The sequence below is a fragment of the Macrotis lagotis genome, chromosome 3 (genome assembly GCF_037893015.1).
Source record: "Macrotis lagotis isolate mMagLag1 chromosome 3, bilby.v1.9.chrom.fasta, whole genome shotgun sequence".
Classification (NCBI taxonomy): Eukaryota; Metazoa; Chordata; class Mammalia; order Peramelemorphia; family Peramelidae; genus Macrotis; species Macrotis lagotis.
The window spans coordinates 216,427,153-216,438,339 of record NC_133660.1 but is presented as its reverse complement, the minus strand read 5'-3'; the positions used below and the strand labels follow the sequence as shown (position 1 = coordinate 216,438,339).

Here is an 11,187-nt window from a genome sequence, read left to right as displayed (position 1 = left end):
TTTCAAGAAGGAGGAAATGAACTGATGATAGAAAGGAACTTCCTCATGGACAAATCCCTTCTGATTCTCATTCCAAACCCAATGCCCCTTCCTAGGAAACACAGTGAAAGTGGATCACACCTGTAGTATTAGATGGTCTGCAAATTTGTTTCAGTTTGTTTGCTTTGTGTATACATTCTTTAAAAAAATAGGATCATCCAATCTATTCTACTCACTTAACAGAGGAAATTTAAACCCATAGAGATTAAGCCTTTGCCTAAAGTCACACAGGTAAATTAGTCATAAAGATGGAATTCAAACCACGATTCTCAGATTCCAAATCTGGCATTTTCACTAAACTTTTAGGGTGTTTTTTTCCTATTATTGATTTTGTTTTACTTGCTTTCTTTTTAGCCACTGGAATAACTTAACAGATCAAATTTAATTTCACAAATACTGCTTATCATGTTATTACTAGTATCTTTCATTTCTGTAAATGTGCACACTCATTTCACATGTGTAGTTTCATGGCTCTTTGAAACTTCCACATGTGACATAATTGATCCTATATATTTAGTTATAATAATAGCTAAGCATTTAAACAGGGTTTCTCAAAAGTCTTTAATATTAAAACCACACCAAGACTTAATCAATGAAAAGATAGAAAAAAATGTATTAACCTTTGCTTTGCCTTATTTGTAAACCTTAAAATCTTAAGGTTTACAAAGTATTTTACATATATTATCTCATTTTAAAAATTTACAGAATGCTTTTCATGTAAGAACCCTGTGATATAGGTGATGAGATGTTATTATCCTCATTTCACAAATCTTGGAGTTTAATGGACAGACCTCTGGGCATAAAAATAGTTAGTAAATGTTAAAGCAAGGAATATCTGAGACCTGTCTCTGAGGCTAATTCTTAATCCGTTTTTCCATGTTCCCTCCCACATTACTGTTTTCTGATTTATGCAACCTATTTCCTTCCAATGGCTTTGTGACCCAGATAGTATAAGTATTACCATCCCTATTTAATAGTTTAAATGGTTTGTCCAAGGTCACCCAGGTAATTGGTGGCAGAGCTGGGAGCTGGACCGGGCTGCCACCCTCCAAGCCCATGTTATTTTTCTTTATGCTACCTAGTTTTAATTAATTAATAAATTTTAAAGGGCAAAGGTCCTAGATATTCTCATCTCATTTGAACTTTGGTGTTCCTTTAATTATCAGGAAAACCCATTAGGAATTTAGAAGCCAAAGAGAAAGAGGAGATATTGTGGATAAAAAAAAAGTAAACATATTTACTTTTCTTGTCTAATTTGTTTCTAATAGTTCAAGAGCAAGAAACCTCCTGTAGCATCTAATGGGGTCCCAGGGAAAGGGAGAAATATCAACAGTCCACAAAAGAAAACGGACTCATCTGCCACTATCAAACGTACAGCATCAAGTAAGTTCTCCTAGGTGCCACTCTTTCTATTTAGAGAATTGGTGGTAAGATTGGTAGAGACCTTCTGTAGGCCTTAAGTGTGATTGATGCTCATGTTTCCCTGACTAGAGTCATAGACATCACTCTGGAAGACACTTAAAGATCATCTTAGCCAACTACTTTGATTTTACGAGGAAGAAACAGTCCCAGAGACTTTGACTTCTCCAGAGTCATAAAACAAGTTATTAGCCGAGCCAGGATTAGACTATGGATCTCCTACTTCTGTATAAGGGTTCTTTCCAACTGTTTTAAATAGTGCCCAAAGAAGAACAAATGCAATATGCATGTTGAATAACAATCAAATGACCTGATTATGTTTGCAACTCCGGATCAGTTTATTGCAGTTCAATAGACAAGCACTATGGTACACTGAGGACACAAAAATGAAAACTAATATACTTCTTGCCCTTAAGGAGCATAAAGTCTATTAAAAACTAGAGCTTATTTACACAGGTACATATGATGCACAACAGGGAGACGAGAGGTCAAAAGAGCAATTCAAGAGGAGAGATCTTGTATATTTTAGAAGTGATCAAGGAAGATGTGGTGCTTGTGCCGAACCTTGAAGAAACAAAGAATCTTGCATGGCAAATATAGTCATTCAAACCAGAGAAAACTCTGCTCATGCAGGAAAACAAGGATGGTTTAAATAAAGTCAAGGCATAGCTAATTTCATGGAAGGGTTTAATATAAATAAGTTTTGGAGGGCAAGTTAGCATTGGATTGCAGAAGAACCTCATTGCATTGCAAAGAGTTTCCTTGTCAAGACAAAGTGTCAAAGGAAGTCTCTCGATCTTTTTTTAAATAAACGTGGTACTGACTTAGACTTATACTTAATAAGATAACTGTAGGTGTTTTAAGGATGATTCTGGCAGCACACTAGATAGAACTATGAACTTGAAGTTTAGAAGGCTGAAATCAAATATGACTTCAAAGTCTTAATGCTCTAGGCAAGTGATTCAAACTCTCAGCCTCAATTTCGTCATCTGAAAATAGCAATAAAATCCCCATGTAAGGATCAAAGGAGGTAATATGTTAAGCACTTAGGGTTGGAAGGGGCATCTGTGGCCACTATGTTTCATGCTCAGGGAAATTAAGTGTTTGTTTGAGGTCACACAAGTTAGGCACTCTGTGTCAGTGGCAGGATCTGAACCCAGTTCTTCTGGGAACTTCAGACTTCAGAGAAGTTTCAAAGATTATTTCAAGATTCTGAGTCTGAGGGCAGTGAGGTAGCCTGGTGGATAGAGCACCAGTGCTGGAGTTAATTTTTGTTTGAATTTTTATGTGTTTGAGTTTACAACTAGTGGGTGTCTAAGGCCAAATTTGAACTCAGGTTATTGGGTCTTCCTAATTTCAAGCTCCACATTCTATCTATTATATTACCTATCTGCCCCTATTATGCTAAGTACTGGTGATAGAAACAGACTTGTAAGTTTCTTGCTCTCAAAAACTCACATTCTAAAAGGAGACCATATAGGAGATTCCTAATATAGAGTTCTTAGGGTTTAAGGGAAAGGCAGATGGTATTATGTTGTCTTTAATATTATTTTCATTGATAAAATCATATCTGTTTTTGAAGTTGAACCATTTGAGAGTTATAATAACTTGATGGTTTCAGTTTTTTCTGAGTCTTCAGTAGTTGTGGTTGTATGAAAAGGGAAAAGAATTTCTAGGGCAAAATATTGGTGAGCCTGCAACCTTAGTGGGTCAGAGTTGAATGAGGAACTATTCAGTTAAAGAAACCAGAAATGTGACCAATAAGTTTTTCAGGCATCTGCTTAGGCTAAATTATTTTTATCCTGAGGCTTTTTTTAAGGGGATAGCTTGTTATTTCTCATGTTATAATATTGATTCCACTAAAGAAAGCTGTGCTTATACAACCAAGAAATCTGTATTGTCCCCCACCACCCACCTTTAATTTTGTGTTCATCCTAAATTGTTGGGAAGAGGCGAAAGGGACTAATGGATTTCTTAAAAAGCTATGTATTACAAGATCTATGTCACTTGAAATTGCTTCCTCTGTCTCTTTTCCCATAATACCTTGGTTTTGATACTTATATTTCTTTTATGGCCACATGATTTATCCCTTTATTTTATGATGCCTTCTGTGGGAAATTTTTATTAACTTTGGTGACATCTAATGGTGACAAAAGAGAAAAATAATTGCATTCTTCGTTTTTGCTGAACTCAGCCCATTGCATTACCAACATCGTGGGTTTATTGCATGAGGAGCCAAAAGAAGAGATGGAAATTTACACTTCCTTCCATTGGCTTTTGCTATGAAAATATCTTGCTTTAGAAGAAAGTGAAGCCAGGCAAATTCTTACTCTTTTTAAGCTGTCCTTAGGTTGAACCATGTACAGTTATGCAGTCATTTACATGTGTTAGTTTAAATTAGTCTAATGTTTGATTCTAACTTTCTGTGTTTTATAGAAGCTTCCATTTGTATCATCTCCTTCACTAGAATGGAAACTTCTCAAGAGGAAGCTACACTTTTTCATTTATATCTCTAGTACTTTGCACATGTTGTTTACAAGTTATCTCCCCATTAGATCATAATCTTTTTGTGGGCAGAGATTGTTCTTTTTGTTTGTGTTTTTTTTTATCCCTCAGCAAAGGCAATTGGTGTCAAAATGGATAGAGTGCTGGACTGCAAGGCAAGAAGATCTGATTCAAATCTAGCTGAGGCTAGAAATCTGCTAGCTATGTGACTTTTGCCTCAGTTTTCTCATCTATAAAATGAGCTGAACAAGGAAATAGAGTGTTTGCAATGTAAATATGTCAGAATTAGAATAGGACCTGAGAATATAAGATATTAGTTTTACAGTTTGGGAAACAGTTCAAGCCATTTAGTTACCCAAGACCACACAACTAGTTAAGATCAAGACAAGAACTAAAAACTAGTTTTTTTCTGATTATCAGACCATCCCTCACATCCATGGAAGTTCACTGAGTTTGTCAATCATTAACTTTGCCTGAAGTCATCTTTATAATTATCTGTGGTTATGTGCTTCTTATGGTCTTTGTCTTTTTTAAGGTTTTTTCAAGGTAATGGGGTTGAGTGACTTTCCCAAGATCACACAGCTAGGTAATCATTGTATCTGAGGTTAGATTTGAACTCAGGTCCTCCTGACTCCAGGGCTGGTGCACCACCTAGCTGTCCCTGGTCTTTGTCTTGAAGTTCTCAGAATGTTTGAGGCTGAATGTTTAGGCTGAAATTGAAGCACACCTCACTCTGGTCTCCTAGATCAGCCTGGAGGGGGATTCTTTGGTTTGATGTAAATCAGAAAGTTCTTCCAGGGTGACAATGAAGAGGAGGATAGCAACAAAGCCACCTAATCCATTCTTCTCAGTTGGACTTCTCAGAAACCCTGTCAGTGGTTATCCCCATTTCTAGATGGGGGGGGGGTCACATTATAAAGGCTGCACTCATGAGGGATTGAGGAGTCAATGCCTTTGGAATCTTCCTCTCATTGTAACTTTACCTTGAAGGCAGGGGGCTCTCTCTGTTTCTAATCTATTTGTATCCACCATGCTCAACAGAGTCTGATACATAGTAAATGATTAATAAATCGTTTGTTGACTTGTCAAAGATACTACAGGAATATTGCCTCTGCTACTTGCTACCCATGTGAGTTTTTACTAGATACTTATTTCACTCAGCTGAGCAGGCTGTATGGAGACCAGGTATTGTACGCATAATAGAACATCTAGCATTAAACCCCCTTTTAAAAAAATTTTAATTTATATTATTTCTCCAAGGATTAAAACTGTCTTGGATGAAGGAAGTACTTAACAAATGGTTATATAGTGACTGACTGATTTTTCATTTAACAAGCATTTATTTTCTCTCCTGCCCTCCCCTCTCCCAACTTAAAGAAACAGAAAAGCAAACCCTTTACAAATAAATATGCATAGAATGTTCTTATTCTTTTTGGAGTTTCATCAAAATGGCTAGAACTAATTATTACGATTTCCCTCCCACAAGTCACTCATCTCCTTATCCCATCTTTTCCATTACTGCCAGAGTAATTTTCCTTAATTGAAGAGCCTTGTGACTCTTATTCATTTCAACCCCCATGGCTTTCTATTGCCTCTAGGATAAAATGTAAACTCCCATGTTTTCCTTTGTAAAGCCCCAAACAACCTGACCCCTATCTATCCTTTTCAGCTTCCTTGAATATTGCTCTATGTCCTGTACTTTGTAATTGAGCCAAACTCCTCAGGTACCACTCTCATCCCCCGTTTCTACTCTGTCTGCTATTGCACGGTCCATCCCCTGATCCTAAAATCCAATTCTTCCTCATCTCTGCCTCCCTACCTTTATTTAAGACTTGGCTGAAGTCATCTTCTACATGAAGTCTTTCAATGATACTTTTAATGACTAGTGTCTTCCTTCTAAAAACAGTTTTTAGTTTAGTTTAGTAGTTAAAAAATTAATTACTTTGTATTTATTTCTTTTAATTCACTTTCTGCTATAAAATGTATTCATTTAGTTATTGCCTCAGAGTACAAGCTACTTTTAGATATTTTTTCATTTATTCATTCTCTAGTTCCTATCAGTGCCTAACACATTTTGTTAGTGTTCAGTCATTCAGTAATGCTAAGTTCCCAGAAATTATACTGTCCATGGTTTGTTTTTTTGCAGAAATATTGGAGTGGCCTGCCATTTTCTACTCCAGCAAATTAAGGCAGATAGGATTCAGTAAACTTGCCCAGGGTCACACAGCTATTAAAGGTCTGAGGTGTGATTCAAACTCTGATTCAAGGCTCTATTTACTGACCCACCACCTCCCTCCCTCCCAGAAAACAGTGGATAAATTGTTTGCCTAAGGTCACAAAGCTAGTACACTCAAGTTTGAACTCAAGTCTTCTTGACTCCAAGCCCAGAACACTATCCACTGAGATATCTAGCTTGTTGATTGATTGATAATTATGCCACATGTAATAGTATTAAAAGTGAAAGATTAAAAATTAGAAGAGCTGAGCTTATTTCCCAACTCTATTACTGAATCATGTAATGGGGAAACTACAGAATTTATTGTAAAGAACATGGATTGGAAGTCAGAAAGTTTCTGTTTACTGCTTGACTTAGCCCAGGTTTTATGTGAGCATGTGGAATATGCATAAGATATATCTATCTATCTATCTATCTATCTATATATATGTATGTATGTATGTATGTATGTATGTATATTTGATCATCCATTTTCTCCATTTGTTAGCTATGCCACTTGGAGTAAACAGTTGAACTTTTAGTTCCCCAGCATTTTTACACACCCAAATTCTAGTTCCTAAATGATTTCACTGTGGTCCTTTCCATGTTTGAATTCCTTGGGGTATATGCTCAGGACTGAGATTACTGGGTCTAGGGGGTGTGAGCACTTAATTACATAATTCCAGATTTTCCAAAAATCTATGGCCCTTGTTTTATAGATAAGAGAATGGAAACCAAGAAAGTGCAAGTAACTTTACCAAGATCACACAACTTAAGTAGGTATCATGGAGTCATGACTTGAATCCATACCTTTTGAAGACAAAGCCATTGTGCCTCTTGGACTTATAGCACATGAGCTCCTCTCTCTCTGTCTGTCTCTGTCTCTGTCTCTGTCTGTCTGTCTGTCTCTCTCTCTCTCTCTCTCTCTCTCTCCAGAGAGCAGTATGCTCAATGTCTCATTTGAAATTTTACAATTGCTTATTGTAGATCATAAGGAAGATAGAATTGAAAGACCTTTTTTCCAGTGTAGATTATTCTAAATCTTAGTTTGCATTTGATTCAAGAAATTGGGAAACATATGAGGCAGTCATCTTACACACTCAATATGAATTCATCTTTTTGTGTATATTTGGTTTATGTAGAGTATACAATAAAAAAAAGAAAGAAAGAAAAAAAGAAAGAAAGAAAAGTCTATCTCTTTAAATTGCCTGGCCAACAAAGTTTCAAACTATTCTGATACCTACTGAATTAAATATAATTGACCATTTTCACTTTTTCTCTAAGATGCTGACCAGTACAAATATGGTAAGAACCGTGTAGAAGCAGATGCCAAGAGGTTGCAGACCAAAGAAGAGGACTTGCTAAGGAAGAAAGAAACTCTACGTAACCGCCTAGCTCAACTCCGAAAAGAACGGAAAGATCTTAGAGCAGCCATTGAAGTGAATGCTGGTAGGAAAAATTCAGTTTGATTGAACTTAAAATGCTGTTAAAATCCTGAGCCCTCCATATTTATTTCATTACCTTTTAATTTAAAGTCTCTAAAACAAACAACATTCTTTTCATGTAAAGATGGAGGATGACTATTCAGTGATTTAGGCTACATTGTTATTCATCAAAGGATAAAGACCAATGCAATGACATGCTATCTAATAATTTAGCCAATAAGAACAATGATAATGATTCATATTTATATATTTGCAGAAACAAGATTTAGACATTTGGAAACTGAAGTTTCCTATATCTCTTGCTTTCCTGTCCCAGAAGATGATTTATATCATCTTTATATTTTTGATACCAAAATGATAGGTATCAAAACTTAATATTAGAAGTATTCTGAGGAAGGAGAGATCAGTACAAGATTGAATAGCCAGGGAAGACTTTTCAATGACAGTGAAGGTGGGGATTTGAGGATGAGTACTTGAACTTGAGAACTTCAGATTTGGTTTAATGATTATTGAACTGGCAAAACTGATAACAATAGCAATTATGATATCAAAGAAATTGGTCCAGGTTCCAGGCTTAATAAGGAAGATGTAAAATTTCTTCTTTATTTTTTAAGTTGGAAAGTTATATCTGACTTTGTGATCCTATTTGAGGTTTTCTTGGCAAGATACTGGAGTGGTTTTTCAAATAAAGAAACTGAGACATACAGGGTTAAATGACATGCCCAGGGTCACACAACTAGCAAGTTTCTGACCTCCAGTCTTCCAGACTCCAGACCCAGCACTTTAACCACTTTATTTTATTAGTTTTTTTAGGTTTTTTTTTTTGCAAGGCAAATGGGGTTAAGTGGCTTGCCCAAGGCCACACAGCTAGGTAATTATTAAGTGTCTGAGACCGGATTTGAACCCAGGTACGCCTGACTCCAGGGCCAGTGCTTTATCCACTGTGCCACCTAGCCACCCCACACTTTAACCACTTTAACTGTCCCCATCTAAGATTAGACACGTTTCCTCATTCTTTTAATCCTATGATCTTTTTACTATGTCAAGTTCAACATATTTTAGAAAATAGAACTTTATGAATTGAGGGGGTACCCATCAATTGGGGAATGACTGAACAGATTGTGGTATATGAATGTGATGGAACACTATTCTATAAGAAATCATGAGGGACAAGATTTCAGAATAGCCTGGAAAGACTTTCATGAACCGATGTTGAATGAAGCAAGCAAAACCAGAACAACATTGTTGTATACACTAACAGCAACATTGGGTGATGATCAGTTATGACGTACTTGCCCATTTTGGAAGACAATTCTGAAAGACTTGTGATGGAAAATACCATCCATGTCCAGAAAAGGAACTGGATAGTTTAAATACAGATCAAAGCTTACTATCTTCAATTTTTAAAAGTTGTATTATGTATTGTAATTATTTTCTGTTTTTTTATTTTGATTTGACAGTTCTTTTACAATAAGATTAATTTGAATATATGTTTAACATGGTGATATATATAACCCATATTAGATTGCTTTCTGTCAAGTGAAGGGGGGAGGGAAAGGAGGAAGGGAGAAAAATATGAAACTCAAAACCTTACAAAAAATGATTGTTGAAAACTGTCTTTGTATATAGTTGGGAAAATAAATAAAATATTTTAAAAAAGAAAAAGAAAATAGAACTTTCTTCCACAACTTAAGAAATGTTAAGATGAAACAGACCTCATCATTGGCTTCAACAGAGAAACTTTTTTTTTATATCCAATTTTGGTGGTTTGGGAGGCCATTTTCCTTTCAATTTTGAAAACCATTGCCTGAGTTTGAAAGAATATTGTTTTTGGGGGTTTCAGGCAGGAAGACTCAAGTCATTCTAGAAGATAAGCTGAAGAAGCTGGAGGAGGAGTGTAAACAGAAGGAGACAGAACGTGTCAATCTGGAATTGGAACTCACAGAGGTCAAAGAAAGTCTCAAGAAAGCCTTGGCAGGGGGGATCACACTGGGCCTAGCAATTGAACCCAAATCTGGAACCTCAAGCCCCCAGGTAATACCTCATACCCCAAATAAACGGCAGCTATTAAGGTCATGGTTAGAATGTTGCCATGTCTAGGACAATTTTTTTATCCCAATTGTTTTATTATTATTATTATTATTAATACTTACAATTGTATATTATCAAGGGATCATAGTTTTGGAGCTGGAAGGGACCTCAGAGGCCATCATATCCAACTCCTAATTTTAAAGAAGCTGAGGTTCAGAAGGCTGGTGTAATTTGCCAAGGGTTAACCAAGTTTTGAGTATCTGAAGCAGAATTTGAATTCAGTTTCCCTGACTTCAAAGCCTTCTTCCAGTGTTAGTTTATTTTGTGAAATCATGCTGATGCTTTATTTTAGTGAATTAATATTATTTATTTTTGCTCTTTGAATAACATATCACATTTCTATATCATTTTAAGATTTACAAAGCTCTTTAAAACATTTGAAGGAGTTAATAAAAATATCATTATTCCTAGTAATTTTACATAAGAGGAAACTAGAGCACAGAGAATGAGAGTGACCTGGTCTAAGATTAGACTTCCAAGTTCATGTTAGTTAGAAAACTCAAACCCTTTCCTTGATTTTTCTAGTCCAGGAATCTTTTCACTACATCAAGCTTCTAGAAACCATATTAAAGTTATCCAGGGCCAGATTGGAGTAAAGATTGGAAGTCAAATGTTTTGAGTCCAAGACCAGGGCTCTTTTCATTGTCCCTGTTTCTCTTTGATTACTTTCAAACATTTCTTTATTTCTTTTTTTAAAAAATTAATTTATTTGCACATTACCTGTTGAAAAAGTAAACATAATCCCCTCTCCTGTCACAAAGAGAGAAATCTCTTGAAAAATAAAATGAGAGAAAAAGAAAAAAAAAATTGTGCTTTAGTCTTAGGCATCTTTGTTAATTGAATTTGGATTAGTATACTTACTTCACTTTCAGAAGATTTGGGGACAGACTGATGGAAGTGGGATGAGGAGTGGGTAAGGAGGATAGACAAATATGTATGATATATTATGCCATGGACCATATGCTAAACCTGATGTTTTTGTTTCTTTGTTTCATGCATAGATTGTTGTTGCTTTTTTTAAACTTCTTATAAGACTAGTCCTAGATTTAGACTTCAAATATACCTGAGTTAGTAAGAGAATCTTCTGCTCTCCTTCTATATTGGATCTCCATATGGGTCATTTTAAAAAAGCTGCCATTCAGCCTTCTGGAGTTTCTCTTTTATCCTGTTTTCTTCTTCTGGCAGAGGAAATGAAAGCCAGGTTATCATTTTAAAGGACAGCATTAAGATATGTTGGCAAGTTTTCTTCTCCCTTGCTCATATTTCATTCACTCCTCTCCCTGTTGAATTTTCTATCCTTTTTTTTTTCTTTGGCTATTGGTTTCTATCAGTGCTTTGACATTTGCCACACTCAGTCCCTGTGAACAAGGAGGCTTCTTGAGAATAGTTGCAAATAAGATTGATGTAGAATTAGCTGAACACTACCCCCCCCAACAATGGAGTCACTGTGACCAAAACTGAACAGTTCTGGAA

At 35.8% G+C, this 11,187-nt stretch overlaps 1 protein-coding gene across 3 annotated transcripts in view; it reads left to right on the top strand.

The window, feature by feature from the left end:
* Positions 1-11,187, top strand: part of AFAP1 (actin filament associated protein 1) — a 231,547-nt gene that overhangs the window by 210,077 nt on the left and 10,283 nt on the right. For all 3 annotated transcript variants that reach the window (XM_074229837.1, XM_074229839.1, XM_074229838.1), the window contains 3 exons: positions 1,308-1,422; positions 7,463-7,627; positions 9,467-9,657. In XM_074229837.1, coding sequence (XP_074085938.1) covers positions 1,308-1,422; positions 7,463-7,627; positions 9,467-9,657 — 471 coding nt within the window. The remainder of the gene's footprint in view (positions 1-1,307; positions 1,423-7,462; positions 7,628-9,466; positions 9,658-11,187) is intronic.